At 40.3% G+C, this 17,293-nt stretch overlaps 1 protein-coding gene across 3 annotated transcripts in view; it reads left to right on the forward strand.

Annotated features, from left to right (window-relative positions):
- LOC123961286 (spondin-1-like) overlaps positions 1-17,293 on the forward strand; it is a 110,907-nt gene that overhangs the window by 73,422 nt on the left and 20,192 nt on the right. For all 3 annotated transcript variants that reach the window (XM_046036543.1, XM_046036544.1, XM_046036545.1), the window contains exon 7: positions 15,856-15,920. In XM_046036543.1, coding sequence (XP_045892499.1) covers positions 15,856-15,920 — 65 coding nt within the window. The remainder of the gene's footprint in view (positions 1-15,855; positions 15,921-17,293) is intronic.

The following is a 17,293-nucleotide window of genomic DNA, read 5'->3' on the forward strand; positions in this document are numbered from 1 at the left end:
GCTACCTGCCGAGATTTGCATCCACCTCTTTTCTCAGCACAAATGAGCGTTACCAGCCATGAGGTGCATGAAATTCTCGGCAGGCGTGCAGAACTCTGAACTGCACAACCGGCCAAGATACCGACAGCAGAAACAGCTGATCAGTCGTGAGTTACAAGTTCGCTAAGTCAGAAAAGGTGTTTCCATCTCCCATTTAGTTCATTTACTCTTTTTCGACAAAGGCGAAAACCACCTCAAGCCAGCGTAAAAACCTTTTAGCGAAATTGAGGTTGTTTTTTTTTAATTTTGCTGTTTCCATCAAGCTTTTCTAATGCGATACTCCAAAATTCTCATTAAAAAACGCTGATGAAAACAGGGCTATTGTCTGTACAAAAGTTTAGTCGAGATATTTCAGTCTGGACCAGAGTGGTGGGCCAACTGACATCCACAGAGCCGCTCCTCTAGCTGGCCAATACCTGATCATTTAACCAACAATTATCACTGTTGCAAGCACCATGATGTGATGTAGAAGCCATTAAATACACACACCTAGAGTTGACATGAGTTGTATTTGCTTGCTGGCACCGTATTCAGTCTCAGACCACACATATTTTGATTTTGTTTACTTATTTTTCTGTCCTTTCACACACACACACACACACACACACACACACACACACACACGCGCGTCCATGTCCTTTCTTACTCTCTTTTTCCCACCCTTGGATTCTTGTGTTATCCTTGTCACTCCATCGTTGTTTAACACTTATCAGCCGGATATTGCATGATAAGGCGTAATCAGGGCTTCCATCTCGACCTCAGTGCCTGTGTCAGCGCTGTCATGTGGGTTGGCATTTACTGCGTGACAACAGCTTGACACCAGTTCACATCCCTCTTCATTAGGGAATCTGGAGCCAGTTATATTTTGTGCCAATCAGCCTCTGTATAATCAGCTGTGTTCAGCGCACCAATCTAGCCCTGTGACAAGATAATTACCTTGGGTTCCCGAGAGAGACATGTCGCAGGGAGGACCACAGAACTCAAGTAGAAGTTGTAGCTGCACTTGCACCATTAAAGCACGCTGTAGCTCTATTTCCATCAGTTTAATGAGGGGTTTTCTGTGGCTGTTTTTAGAAATGCGTAGATGGAAATGTTTACAGTGGGGTCAGTGCAGAGATTGTGGCAAGCTTAACAACCTGCAGGAGTGCTCATAGTGCTCATAAGAGTGGTCATAAGTATTAAGACCAGGATGGACTGTCACTTTACTTGAGTACTTCCATTTTAAACTAATATATACTGCTACTGCACTCCATTTCAGAGAGAAATACTATACTTTATACTTTACTTAGATTAGGGTTTTATCTCTGATGAGATTATAAAATCACGCTAGATCAAACCACCCAACAGTTAGGGTTCGGAGGCAGTTGCCACTTTGCCTTGGTTGATAAAGTAGTTAAATGCATTGGTAATTAAAATAAAAAAATACAATATGGAGTTGCATTATCTCAAAGCCGTACAGTATTGCTGATAATATTATAGGGCTGGACCAAAAGTAATTTAGCGGATATGTTTTTACTATTTGTAGTGGCTTCTTTCTTATTTCACAGTTTTAATTATACTTTAATCTGCCTCCTTCAGTTCTCTTCTCACTTACAGACCTAACGTACCTCTGTTGCAAGTACGTCAGCGTGCCCCGCTTCTTTCCATCTCTCTCTCCTTGTATGATTCTCCATCAGTAGTAGGCTATCTTATAAAAAGTTGCCAAAAAAACACAAAAAAACTCTTCTGGACTTTTCCTCCCACGATTCCATTCACAGGGCCAGGCAGGCATAAGGGCCAGACAGTTAATTGTGAGGTTGAACTATACTTTATGGTCAGAACGTGACAAACGCTTGATGCCAAACAGTGAATTACTTCAAATATCTGAGGTAGAACATTCAAAATAATTATTATAAAATCCTTTTTCAAAAAATATGATTAATAACTCTTCTTTCAGTACCTTTTTCTCAACAAAATGAACATCTTAATAGAAAAATGAAGTGCTAATTCTAATGAATTAAATCAAATATTTATTGACGATATATTGAACATTTGTTATATTGTTATTGAGGAAAATTATATTGCGATAATTATCATTATTGTTTTATTGCCCAGCCCTAGTATCAATACCTCAGCAAATGCTGTTTTGAAAAAGAAACACAGGGAATTCCCAGTTCTAGCTTTAAAACACTGTGGGCTGACTTACAGGGAACAGTTGCTGTTGAGGGGTTACTGGAGATGCTGCTGCTGCTGCTGTTGCTGCTGATATTACTGGAAGTGATCTGTGACTAGAGATATTATAACAAACATAGGATATATATTAGCTGATTAAACAATTATGTGACCATGACAAGATGTAAAGACTGTTGAGTGTTTAGGACCAGCTCACAGTGACTTACCTGCTGTAGTGCTGCAGCCGCTGTCAAGGCTGACTGCTACAAGAAAATCAGAGGGAGATGCTCACAGAGACTGCTGCAGACCGAGAGCTGCAGGTAGAGGAAATAAGATGCCAGATTCAAAAAAGTGTGGGTTTAACCTGAGAAGGAAACATTAACGGGGGAAAGGATGAGGGTGGCTATGGCAGGGGTAAGAGTGAGACAAACAAATCTATAGACAGATGTGTGTGTGTGCCTGTGTGTTGTTTGCTTGTGTGTCAACAGTATGCAATATTGTGATGACGATTTTATATGTTGCATTGTAAATCTGAGATATATTTGGATTTTTATTCACTATATGTCTCATCGTAAATCTAAATAAATAAACTAGCATTCATCTTTCACGTTAACATTTCAGACCTTTTCTGAAATCTAATAGGGCCCTTTCTTCACTCTTTACTTTGATGTCAGGAATATTATTTATTTTACATTGACACTGTGATTTTTATATGTATTTCAAGTTATTGAGTTTATATAGTAGTTTTGCTGTTGTAAACACTACTGTTGCTGTTAAAATGTAAATCTGTTCCAATACTGTTCTGAATTTAATGATAATTTTAAAAAAGGGCTGATAAGCAGGCTATAAGTCGGAAGAATAAGTTTCTGTAAGCCTGTTTTACCAATGTTATAATTATTTTAAGGCACAAGGCTTTTATTAAGTTACTGTAATAATCCCAGTTCAAGTGAAAAGTTTTTAGTCAAATTACATAAAAAAGATTATATCTCTCGACGCCCGTTAAACTTCTCTCCCCCAAACATGTGGGCTGACATAAGTGGTCAACATAGCTTAGCTGTGACTCAGGAGGTAGAGCGGGTTCCCTGTTAATTAGAAGGTCAGCGGTTCAATCCCTGGGCAAGATACTGAACCCCGAACTCCGCCAGTGTGTGAATGTTAGTTTCTGTTTGAGCACTTAGGCTCAGTGTGTGAATGGTGGATGTAGTGTAAAAGTGCTTTGAGTGGTTGAAAAGACTAGAAAGGCGCTATACAAATACGGAGCATTTAAATTTACAAAGTGAACAGAGCACCTTTGTTTATTTGTGTGGAGAAGTAACATTAGCTGGCAGCATCGCGTTAGCTGGCAGCTAAAGTTACTTCTACAGGCTACACACAGCAATATACACAACTACTGTGCATGCTGTCTTTGTGTCTTTCTTGTAAAATACATCCATCCCACAACAAGCACATTGTGGCAAACCCCTCTTACCGGCAGAATCGAAGGTGTCCTGTAGGCAGTGCTGCCGAATCACTAACGGTGTCTGAACGGGAGGGCTCACTACAGATGTGGTCATCAGGTGAAAGGTCAACATGTGGGTCATTTTATTTACTGCAAAATTATTATTTCTTCATTTTACTAATAGTTTGATTGGGCAGGTCTTCACAAAAAGGCCTTTACAAATTTAAAAATACATAAATTAAGGAAATTTTGCATTGATAAAAGGGCACTTTGTGCATCAAAGGACAAAAGGGCAGGTGCTCAAGCACCCAGCACACCCCCCTCTGCTCGTGTCTGTATTTTAGTGCCCACAAATACACGTATTACACCAATTAAATTACCCATACTGACATTGTCAGTCGTTACCAAGAATTTACCTTTTGTGGAGAACACCAATGTAGGAGGAGCTGTCACTGCAGGAAAGTAAATACAATTTTAATTTCTTCCGTTTGTTAGTTTGACACATTTTTAAATTTTGACCGTAATATGGGAACAAACACCAAGAAGATATACATTTGTTTCTTAGAAAAAAAAGAAATTGCGTGTTTACGAGTGTTTAACTTTAAGTCAAGGTTCTGAACATTTCCCCCACCACTGAAAATATGTGTTTGGGGTGCCCCAAACAGCATGAAAAAAGCAAAGCTCAAAAAAGATCGTTTTTCATACAGTGGGTTATATCGTGCAAGCTATTTCAGAATATGCCACATTTTCCTTTAGCTGCTATAAGCCTTATGAAAGTTTAATGAGCAGGAAAAACCTGTTAATGTATTCTCTCCTGGAAAACTCCAGAGGTGCTGCAGCCTAACAGAAGGGTACAAAGAGAAGCAGTGTGAGTGCGTCTGTCTCCATGTCCTTCTCCAGCGTTCAGTCTATCAGTGGTCATAAACATCATCTATCTGACAGGTCACACGGTCCAACTGCCTCAGTCGTGTTACAGATATTTCTACTGCAGTCTCTCTTGTTTCTCTGGCCTTTAAGCATCCCCTCCACTCCACCTTTTCTATTTAACAGTCTGCCCAGACTCTTTTTCAGCCAGTCTCGTCCTCCCTCCGAGTTTTTTTTCCAAGTGGTCATAAACAAAAATCCCTGCGAGCGGGGACGTTATTCCCGCGACAGGGCCGAGGGCATGGAATCCATCACTCGCTTTGACTGAGTTACTCCTCGGCTCAGCTCAAGGTCAAAGCAATTACTGGACTTTCACTCCCACTCTGACCTCCCTCTTCTCCCTTTTCTCTGCTTTCCCCTCCACAAAACTCTACTTCTCATACTCCCCCTGACCCTGCATCCTTGTCCCTCACTGCTGAACGGTCTTTCTCTCCCACACCCATTCTTGTCTTCTTTGTTTGTCTTTGCTGTTCATTTCTTTTTCCAACTTCTTCTTTTTACACATTTTTGTACTGTCGAACATGCTTTGAAATGTAGACTCTTCCAAGTTGCTTTAAAGACTTTGTCGGTTGCAACTTTCCCATCCAGCTGCAGTAGCCTGGTGTCCTGGGCGTAAATCAGTCCCTGATTTGATATCTAAGATAGACCCCACCTGAAGACCACTGCAATGCAGCATTTCCAGATGCTTAATTTCACAGACTCAATGGTGGCCTCAGATGAAGTCTGCAGCTTTGACTATCTTCACATACTACTAGTCATTATCATTAGAGTGCACCAAGTGAACCATTGTTAAAGTGTTTCTGACTAGGAAGTGATCAGTGGACCACAGATTGATGTTGAATTTAGATGATGCCAGCTTGTTAACCAGCTGACCTTTGCTAATTGTGTGAGACAGGTCAAATGCAGAGAGTGTTTTTTTTCTATGATTACAATGGGCTTAAATATACACATTAAATAACATTTTAAGGAAAATGTTAGATGGGATGAAAAATGAAAATTCAGTATTCAGTTGAAAAAGAGTGTATTGTAAAGCACCATTTCAACTTAAAGTCATCAGATTCTTTTGTATTTTTTCAAATCATCACAGTCATCGTTTTCTTAGGTCAGCTTGTCTACTACAGTATAACATAAAATGCCAGAGGCAGTTTCAAAATCATCACCTCACCTGCCAGAGGCAAAGAACCAGTTCTCAGTTGAGCACATAATGACCTTTGCCTTCTTCCCAAATTACAGCTAAGGAAAGGTTCGTGACTGGTGTAGCCTGCTATAGAAAAGGCTACATTCATAACCTTGGAAAAAATGACAGTACCTTTCTTTTCACAGATAACTAAATAATAATCATATATTTAAGCTCAGACAGGAGATGACAGGAATCTTGCAGCAGAACTGGACGTTAGGAGAGTAGACGATTAAAAAAATGAACACACTACTTTTAGGTTACCGACTGAACTACTCTCTGTACTACAGAGTACCTGTTCACGTTAGATTACTCTGTTCCAAATTGTTGTTATTGTTATCTGTTCCCACTGTTCTTATTAGAGGCTTTCTACTGATAAACTGACAGAAAGCTTTTTTTTGTGATGAAATCACATGTGTAAAGTTGAGTTAGCGTAGCTTTGTTAACGGTGACATTATTCATTAAAATCAAGTCACCACAACAAGATCTGTATATAGTATACAGTCACCACAGGCTCCGAATTACACAGAATAGGACAAAGAAATGGACAGAGAGGACACAGAAAGGACAAGAAGGATTCTGATACAAGACACTAAATTACACAAGTGAACAAAATGAGCCACCCCCTACTGCTGTCTCTTCTCTCCTCTTTTGTCTTCACTTCTCTTGTCTTACTCTAATCTCACACCCTCCGGATGATCTAGATGATAATGATGTTTCAGATTTAAACCCGAGCGCCTGGTTCAAAAGCCTTTGAGGTGTCTTGGATGTGTGGCTGCAGTCTGCTGGATAGCAGTCTTTAAAACATCACCTCCATTCCCAGATCCACTTCAAATGTAAATTTAAAAGGCTTTCGGCCGGGAAGCTTCCCCATTCCTTCTATAGCAACACCTCCGTTTTCAAACGCTCTTTCAGGCCAGATGATTTATTGTCATTGTAATGACAGCGTCCAATTTCTTATCAGTTTGTTTTTGTTTTCTCATCTGTCATAACATGTTTTTTCACATGGTAAAAATGACTCCTTTGCTCATTCAGTGGAGTCATCCGTTTTCCCAAACTACCTCAAAGTTAAAGCAGGTGGGTGTGCTTTTGCTAAAATGGTTCTCAAGTAAATAAAAAATATCCATGCATATATAGGCCTGTACCACATAGTTCTGGGCTCAAATTCACAGTATAAAAACTCCACCTCATTCTTCAGCCATTATTACAGTAAATGTAGCTGTGTGGTTCTTTGTTCTTTGTAAAGGTTTGCCAAGACAAAGCGCGACAGTGATCCTTGCTGACTAATGTGACAATGTTTCCTCAGGTGAATGTGTCACATATTACACCTGGTACTGGTGTGATTGATTACCAAGCCCTAAGGTTATAATATCTTGGAGGAAATGCACACAGAGATACACACACACGTTAACAAAAGCATTGTGTCACAGAAATACACAGCTAAGTGCACAACAGTGGCTGCAACACTTGACTATACCAACCGAAAGCATAAGCAATGAGTGCAGGTGTGTGTCAACACATACAAAACACACAAACACTACAAAGTGTTGACTTAACAGGCCCTGAAAATCTAATTTGTCGACCAGCTTCTCGTTGTATTACTATATAAGCAACGGTGTCCTATATTAATTTGTTTTGCTAAAGTTTTAGAATGTTTCTTGAGGTAATTTAGTGTTTGTGTTTTGTCTGCGCCCCTCTCACTGGTCTGAAGCTGGCTGATCAATCCACCTACCCTACGCTACCCTTCCAACCCGCACTCTGTGCCAAAGCCCTGATTCGGCCTGGTCAGTCGCCTCCTGTGCCCTCCTCTTCCTCCCAGTCCTGACCTATGAACACTTACCGTAATGTTATAGGGCAGTTCCGTTTTTAAACCCAGTTTTCAGTAGCTTTAATAGGATTTAGAAACAGTGTGTGCGGTTTTGGCACCCACTGTTTTTGCATCTATAAATCCTAAACCATCAGGGACTTCTTCTTCTACACAAACACCAGGACTTTAATTGGCTGCCATTATTAAAACAGCATGTCTTTACACCCTGATATTACTACCTTTGCCTGTAGCGTCATTCCTGCCATCGTTACAATTGGAGACACAGTCGTCAAAGTCTCATAAAAACTTGGTTGCATTGTTTTGAACACTCAAGCGCTAAGTGTGTGTTTAATGTCAAGTATTAAACTTTTACACAAATTGCTGCAATATGAGCTATGATGGGGTTACATGGAGATGGGAATGAACACTCTCATACCGCCACGGGCCAGTTATTACCAGAATTAGAAACATTTCAAACGCCAAGCTTTTCACTGTCATAGTTAATCATATGCCTTGAAATGATAAAAAAACAACACATTAAATGTTAAATAATTAAATATTGAATTATTATTTGCAACTAGCAAGGCTTCAGGGGAAAGAAGATATGGGCTTTGTTTATTTCAAATCTGCTTGCTTTTGCTATAGGGGAACACACGTTGTTATTTTGCTTAGTACAATTACAGCAGCTTGCTTGAGGGACAAGTAAATTACAATGTAATTGGACAGATGATGCAGCATGGCTCTTCATATCCATGTCACAGGTGGTTGATAAATAACCTGCTAAGCTGAAATTGGTGTGTGTGTGTGTGTGTGTGTGTGTGTGTGTGTGTGTGTGTGTGTGTGTGTTTGTGAAATGATATTTGACAAATGATCAAAGACATCTTACTAGACGAGGGGAATTACAATTTATTTCCACAAGGGCAGATAGCTTCATCATGTTGTCCCCTTTAGATAAAACCCTGTGTGTGTTCTCAGTGTGGCATGACTCTAAGTGAGTACTTACAGGTGTGAGTGGATATGTATGTCTGTGCGTGTGTTACCGCATTTTGACCTAAGCTGTGAATTTTACCCCGACTGAGTTACAACATAGTGGCCCGGATCCATCTGTTCCACAGCCCCTATGCAATTGTAATTGCATTAGTGCAGTGTTGTTTTTTTTTATTAGACACCTTTTCCCTAAGTCCCCAGGCTCATTTTCCTTTATTAGACTGAGTCTGGAAAGACAACGTCTCACTACCACATAGAGTCCCTCCAGGCAAAACTTCATTCCAAAGTGAGCGAGTGATAAGTGGGCAGAGACCATTAAGGGGATTTGGGAAGGTATGGTGCTGGCTGTCTCTGCGTCTGCTTCTGTCCTGTTCATACAACGTGTGTTTCTATCCAGCTGTCAAGAGAAATGTACTCCAAATTACAATATATACAAATAAATATATACAATAAATACAAATTCTTTGTATATTAGCAAGTTTTCTGTGTTGTTGGCAAGTGTTAATCAAAATTCATGCCTCTAATGCTAAAATAAGCCATCCAGTACTGGCCTGGTAGCATAAACATGGAAGCAACAGTTGTTCCCTTGCCGTCCAATGAGAAAGTTTTCAGGTTTTACGTCTCGATAGATGAGATTTTAGAGTGAGATGAGTGCACATACTCCATTCGAGAAATCAACTGAATTGCTATCATTAACACGGTCTTCAGTGAAAAGGTCCTGTCACAAAGGTCAAAGAGGTCCTCCAGACTCGGGCCCAGCAGCTCCAGAACCATGGCATTGTATTTCCCACAGGGCCCAAAGTAAAAACACCTGGGGGACGCCTTCAGCTGTAGTTTCCAATGTTTTGTAGAACAGGTACACTAAATGCAACTGTGGTGCCCTCGACTTCACTGGTTTCAGTTTAATAGCTACATACTCATTGGTGTAGAGATTTTTACCAAGCTTCAATTCCCGAAAGTTTCCACAGCCAATCTTCTTGCCCACACGGAAGTTCGGTCCCACCGTGAGAACCCCAGAGGAGCTGCAGGAGCCAGATGGTTGGGATGAGTGTCCACTGCGTGTTTTATGTTGAGCGTGAAAGTTTATTCTTGACCTTGGAAATAGTAGTTTGAAGCGGCTAATATTCTTTAAAAATTTTGTGTAATAACAATGGATCAAATGGTTATGTGTTGTGTATCCCCGAAACGTAAGCGTATCCCCTTCATTTTTGCAGCAGCTGGTAAACAACTCACAAACGGGAGCTTTAGCTGCAGCCTTTATTTGCTGAGAAACTGTAATCTACTGCATTCTGTGCATTTACTGCTGAACTTCGCTGCTCACCTTTTCCTCTGCTCTCTCTCTCTCGTTCAGCCACACACTCAAAACACACACAAAAAGGAGCGACTCGTCGGCGACTGCGAGTGGTGGAATAACCTACTAGTAATCCTGAAAAATGCCACTGCCCCTGTTTGAGATTATTATGGCTTTTGTCCGGGTGCTAAAGGGGAGCCAGCCAACAAGGGTCACAGCAAGAATCTATCGAAGAAGGCGCTTATTTCCTATCAGTTCATTATTCAATGGGCCATAAGTATTTTAACCCAGCAAGTCGTGTCTAAGTAGGTTACAAGTTATACATGCAACAGTGACTTATCTCATCAGCATACTAACGACTTTGCCACACAACAAAAGTATTCACTAGAGAAAACAAAACTTTTCCTTCCAATCATTGTTTTAATATAGTTTTATATCGCCAGCAGGCTTTTAAAATTGCTGTTGCAAATAGCAGTCTGTGTTTGTGAATGCTGCTCTATGCGCCACTACATGCGCGACTGAATTGACCAAAAGATTTGACCGTCCTGTACAGTGACTCCAAAGCCAGTGTGCATTTTTGGTTTACTTACTAGTTTTCAGCAGCGTCTCATGGTCTTCATCAGCAGTGGACATCAAGATCTTCATTTTAACTTTAACCACCAATTACAACAGAAAAGATCAGTGGTGAGGACACTCCTTCACGGAGCACAACTTCTTCTTATTAGTGTGTCGGAGGATAGAAAGACGTGGCATGGATGATGGGAACCCGACCTATTTGTTCATCTTCTCTGCATCATTCTCTGTCCCCTTGCTCTCTCTTTTACACTGTCACCATTTTCCCATCCATCAGCCTGAGTGTCTGGATATAGATTTTATATTTGATGTCATGGCTCGCCTGCTGCATGGACAGCAGTGATTCATAGCACTCTTTTACTCGGGCCTTCACGTCAGCACCATGTACCTGAGTGTTGGCCAGCAGTGTCACTTACTAATCTTTGTAATTTCTTTGTAAGATGTGTCCTGGGCTTCAGCTTTTTCCTCTTCACTTTCACTGCTGTCACACCTGCTGCTGTCTGACAGAGCATGAATGATATCTGATGTCTCAGAGAGAGGCACATAGGTAAGAGAGAGCCTCGCCTTAAATGGGTCTAGTCACTGTAACAGGAGTTGAGACACATTGTGTGGTAAATAAATGTGGTAAGAAATGTAAGGAGATATTCACAAAGCACTGATATTTTGGTCAAGTGCCCAGCTCTTTTGGATTTATTCGTTACTGTAGTCTATAGATTTCTTTACCCATGCTAGTCAAAATGTGTCCACTATTTTCATTCCTGACCAAATAATGACATTCCCTCAGCTAACCTAAGCATGCTAAATTAATATGGTGAACATAGTAAATATTAAACCAGCTAAACCTCAGCATGTTAGCATTGTCATTGTGAGCATGTTGCCATGCCAACGTTAGCATTTAGTGACGTACAGCCTCACAAAGCTGCTAGCATGGCCATAGGCTCTTGTGGGCCAATTTACTAAGGATATTTGGCCCTTTTTTAGTTTTATGTTTTGCTAGACTGATCAATCAACTGCAGTAATTAGAATTATGGTTAGGTTTGGAAAATGGTTGGGGGGGCTACTAAGAAGTAAGAATAAGATCAAATGAAAGGGGGAATAAAAGTAATATAAGGACATATGGATAATTAGAAAGGATCAAGTAGAGAGTGAAAAATAGAATGGGGAGGAAATATTATCATGCTAGGGAGTACTGGGTGAATATAATGAATGTAAAGTTATTTTAACTGGATGAGTGTGTGTGTGTGTGTGTGTCCTCCAACCCCTGCTCTTTTCCTCTGCTCTTTTTGAACCCCCTGCTTTCTTAGTGTCATTCTCTTCTTCCATTAAGTGCATTCTTGTCGGTGCTCCCTCTGTCCCTCTCAGTTGTGTCTCCCTTGTTCCTGCCCCAATCCATCTCAGCTCCATTTTCACGCTCTCTTCCTCTGTCTTCATTTTAACTTCTTTCTTTCGTCTCTTCTTGCTATCATTCTTTTCAGCTGTATCACTTTCCCTGTCCCACCCTCTCCTACTCCTTGTCTCACTTTGTGTACTCACGCTTATTGTTTCTGTTCGTCTTGTTCTCCACCACAATTTTCTCCTCCTCTTTTCTGCCCTTATTTGACCAGCTTCTCTACCTCCACCCCTCATCCCTTCTGTTCCACTCTTTCTCTTCTCCTTGAAAACGTTCATGAAAATGCAATGTGCATTTAAACATTGGTAAATCACAGTCATTTTGTGCCATTACAATAATTACCATATACAAACAAGACCATTACAGGAAGATTTGCATTTCCTACCAGCCTCCACAAAGCATTTTCTATTACATGATACCAGCTAAGAGCTGTGCAGGACGGTTTCATAGGAATATGATGCTTTTCTTTTGGAATAAAATGAAACAAAACATTGAGAGTTTCTGGAAATGGCAGATGGTGGAGGGAGTGAAAGAATGATGGAAAAAATTACCTTCGACATGTTTATCCTTTCAATGTTCAATCTAGAAAGTGGGGAAAATGACTGGTGTCCTTGCATTTGAGCCACCGCAGTGGGGAAAACATGAGCAACTGTGGTAAAATGTTTAGTCGTTTCTATCTATTTGAGAATGTTGTGTGTTCACAATGGAAAAATTACTAAATTAAGTAGCCTATACTATACCTTATATACAGTAAGTATAAGTACTCAGTGTTGAGTGACTTGAAGTGATTTGTGCGGGATGTTGTGCTGATGGAAACTGTTGTCCCACAATATATAACAGGGAAGGGACGGAAAGCTGCTATTGACCTTTCCCAAACCCCCACCTGCCTGGTGCGTATTGGACAGTGTGAAGAACTAAAACTTCTTTTAAAGGACTTATTTCATTGAGTGATGATATTGGACATATTTTATCAAAATAAGGATATTTGGATTCTCTTGACAATAGTGATTAACTTTATCAAATGTTGACATTCCCCGCTTTTCACCTGTGTGCTAAGTTTTGGTTTTAGAGGATTTCCTTGTCCTTTTAAAAGCTTGTGCTGGGGTGGGAACCATTGCTGATGTTGGCATATAAAGCCCATTCATCATATGATGGCTACGCACATTAAGTTAATTTGACTTAATTTGATGAAAAGCCCTCAAAACTAAATGACAAATATGTTGTCATTACTTTCCCAAATGAGCCTTTTCGGATCTGACTCCCCTATCACCAGGACCACATTGTTTTTTCAGTGCCTTCCAAAGCTGTTAGATGTAAAACATATTCATATGGCTATATATATATATATATATATATACACTGAACAAAATTATAAACGCAGTACTTCGTTTTTTTGCCCTCATTCATCATGAGCTGAACTCAAAGATCTAAGACTTTCTCTATGTACACAAAAGGCCTATTTCTCTCACATATTGTTCACAAATCTGTCCAAATCTGTGTTAGTGAGCGCTTCTCCTTTGCCGAGATAATCCATCCACCTCACAGGTGTGGCATATCAAGATGCTGATCAGGCAGCATGGGTATTGCACAGGTGTGCCTAAGGCTGGCCACAATAAAAGGCCACTCAAAAATGTGGAGTTCCATCACGCAGCACAATGCCACAGATGTCTCAGGTTTTGAGGGAGCGTGAAATTGGCATGCTGACTGCAGGAATGTCCACCAGAGCTGTTGCCCATGAATTGAATGTTCATTTCTCTACCATAAGCCGTCTCCAAAGGCATTTCAGAGAATTTGGCAGTACATCCAACCGGCCTCACAACCGCAGACCACGTGTAACCACACCATTTGCATAACCAAAGAATTTCTGCACAAACTGTCAGGAACCGCCTCAGGGAAGCTCATCCTCATGCTCGTCGTCCTCATCGGGGTCTTTACCTGACTGCAACTTTGCACAGCCATTGAAGAGGGGTGGACCAACATTCCACAGGCCACAATCAGCAACCTGAACCTCAAACACCCTCCCAATAATTTTGTTCAGTGTATTTAGATCTGCCATTCATTTGTGCCTATCTCTGTTTACCGGCAGGTAGTCAATGCATTTACAATACCTTTTTGACCAAAACAGCTGCCTGCTGGTTTTGAAAATTACACTGATGAGACAATGATGAAGAATGAACCAAAAAACAATAAATCTGCAGACCAGAAAACCAAAACAATGAGCTAAAAGATGCTCAGCTTAGCAGAGCCTAAGGGAATTGCGGAGTTGGGTGATGATTCTGTATAGGTTTGTCATTATGAGCGACACCTTTTCACATACACATTTGACAATTGTTAATATACAGATATTAAGATTAGTGGAGCTTTAAGGTCAGGGAAAGATCACAGCCAGGGTTAAGAGAAAACAATATTGACTGTTGGTAGTAAAAAGGTAACCCACTCTGACATCTTCCCTACGATATTTAACAGCTCTAATAAACATCCCTCTTGCTACTTCTGCAGTTCTGTCAAAACTCAGTTTGTTGCTGGAGCTCAGGTAAATGTGAACATAGGTCATTTTAGACATTTAAATAAAAGACAAATGCACTTTTCTTTTGATATCAATCTCAGACAGTGGTCAAACTGGTTTAGAGACTGAAAATGTAAATGCCTGCAATTTGTAACATTTTCACATTTTAAACTGGCCGAAATTCATGCCTTGCATCATTTCCTATCTAGTAGGGAATTGGGAGGAAGCTCTACACAAACTATTAGTACTGGTTTAACTTGCGTTATGGTATCAATATGCTGATAGATTTAAAAAAAAACAAACAAACATGCCATTAAAATCAAACAGAAATCAATCGTAAAATCAAACCAAGAAGTGGCAGCATACAATCTAAGTAAGGTTTTTTTTTACTTGTTGATTGTGAGGCCATGTTCATGTGACATAACAACATGAACTGAGGTTTGAGAAAATAACCTCTGGCTAGAAAATCCAACTCAAATGAGTTTTTTTCCCCACATATGTTGTTTCTTTCCCAAATTGCTGCAAGTGGAAACACAAATCCCTTGTCTCTCTGCCTGCCACCCTGCCTCTCTGAATATTCATCCATTGCTCATTGGTTCTCCTATTTATGTGTCTGTCTTTCTTGACTATGTGCCAGCTTGTGTATTTCTGTCCCTCTGGTTGTCTATATTCATACGCAGATTTGTCTATGTGTGTCCACCTGTGCGTGTGTGGTGTGTTTGTGTGGGGGTTTGTTTGTGTGCTTGTGAGAGGATGGAGTGAGGTCTGAGGCCAGAGAGGCCACAGAGCCCCGGGCTGCTCTGAAGAGAAGATGGACACAGACTTGTAACTTGTTCATCCACACAAACATACACATGCAGACACCCACCCAACCGCCCACCCGCACACACACAAACTCACACACACTTGTTTTCTCCACTGGGGAACAGGGGAGGCTTTCAAGGCGACTGTAGAACCTTCAGTCAACCAGAAAAAAAATATTTTTTTGGCATGTCCCAAACTGAAGCTGTTGTGTGAGTGTTTGGAGAAGAAAGAGAGTAAAAGATGGAGGAAGTGGAGAAAACCCAGTAAAGGCTCTTATTAAACCAGAAAGGACTTTCCAATTCCATTCTAATCAACTTCTGCACCACACTAAATCCATCATTTGTCTTCCTGCTTTCAGCTGAGTGATTACATCTGATGCATTATGATAAATAATGTGTTGTGCATTGCATAAAGTGGACCATAATGCTACATAGAGACTATAGAGAGTGCTAGGTGCTGTGCAGAGTGAGGGTCCCCACTAGAATAACAGGCGGTTATTATTAAACAGCACAGAGCCAATTTTGTCCTGATAAGAGACACACTTTGTCCTGGCTCTTAAGCCTTTGAAAAGTGGAATACACTTTGCCGTCCTTGGATGAGACTACTCACCCTCAGTCGTGTCAATTTGTCAATTTTGGCCTTTTCTCTGTCAATGTTTTTTTTTTTCTTTCCCTTTATCGTCATTCATTTAGTGACAAATTGCTTCATGTATCTCTCTCTCTCTCTCTCTCTCCCTCTCCCTCTTTCTCTGTCTCTTTCGCTCCGCAGGGAGATGAAGTACTGACTGTCATTAAAACTAAGGCTCAGTGGCCGGCATGGCAGCCGCTCAACCTGTAAGTATCACTCAATGTCAGTTTCACTAAAGGGAAAAGGCTGAGAAAAAAAAAAAATAATAATAATCTGAATATTCTGTAACAGCAATGTAAACCCATAAAATAAATGAACATGTATTTTTACTGATAAATTAGTATGTATACATCCGTGGTGCTTGTTTTGACTTCCATACTTTCTGCAGTGATACTGCCCCCTACATTAGAGTTCTCCAGGAGGAATGGATTTTTGGGTCACACTGAAAATGTCAGTATATTAATTTGATTGATGCAATGAATGTGTGGGCAGGCACTAAAATAATATAATAAGTCATACCACATCCCTTCCAACAGACACAGGCATCTAAGCATCTGGGAACCAACAGTGTTAACTGTTCCTAAGTTCCATGTGTAATTTCAGCACTCACCACAGTACTCACCAAACACTAGAGAGACCTCCTTCTTTTATATTTTTGGATGAACACGACAAGTATGCAGGAGCTGCAGATGACTAAGCAGGTGTTAAAATAACATGAATGGAAAAATAACATCTCACATGGTTCTAATGTTTTAAAGGGTCAGACGTAAATCGCTAATGGTAACATATCTAGCAATATGTGGAAAAATAGATGTTAGGCTATACAGGACTATGGCATGTTACATAAACATTTTTTATCATCTATTTTATCATCTATTTTTAAAGCCATTGGCCCTGCCAATAGTCACGCCCACCCAGAGGCATGAAGCATAGACACTGTTTCCACAAATACCTACAAAAATATATATTTACTTACACAAAATGTGAGGAGAATTTAGGTTTCAGTTTGTTTTTTAAGTCCTTTCTCTCTGACCAATGGAGGTATTACATCTGCCATCAAGTTGACCATTAACATGTTGTTCACACTGGAGCTCTTGGGTCTCATGATCATTTATTCATCATGTTGTCTGGATGAAAACATCCTATTTTGGTGTCTTAGCTTCAGTTGAAGGATTACATGCTTTTCTTCCAGGCTGGTGGTCAAGCTGAAAACAAGGCAATTTTTTTTTTCTGTTCAAGAAAAGTTTGCATTTTGGAGGCCCACAGAACAATATGTTACTTGTTTCTGTTCAGAAGTTGCCTGAGCATTCCTTCAAGCCTAGATTAAAACATAACAGAACATTATCTGTTTGGCATGTAGGAAACAAAGATATACAAAACTGTTGTTCAGTGATCCGTTCTACATGACATGCTGGCTGAGCAACAGAAACAATCTGAGACACATATTTCATTTCTTTTGTTACAGTAAGCTTTGATAATGCTACTAATCCATGAATCACAAAGACCTAATCTTCATTGTAGGCGGTATCAGATTCTTAATTAGCAGGATAAGTACTTAAAAGTTGGGGGGGGGGAGTTC

The sequence above is a fragment of the Micropterus dolomieu genome, linkage group LG22 (genome assembly GCF_021292245.1).
Source record: "Micropterus dolomieu isolate WLL.071019.BEF.003 ecotype Adirondacks linkage group LG22, ASM2129224v1, whole genome shotgun sequence".
In the NCBI taxonomy this organism is placed as follows: domain Eukaryota; kingdom Metazoa; phylum Chordata; class Actinopteri; order Centrarchiformes; family Centrarchidae; genus Micropterus; species Micropterus dolomieu.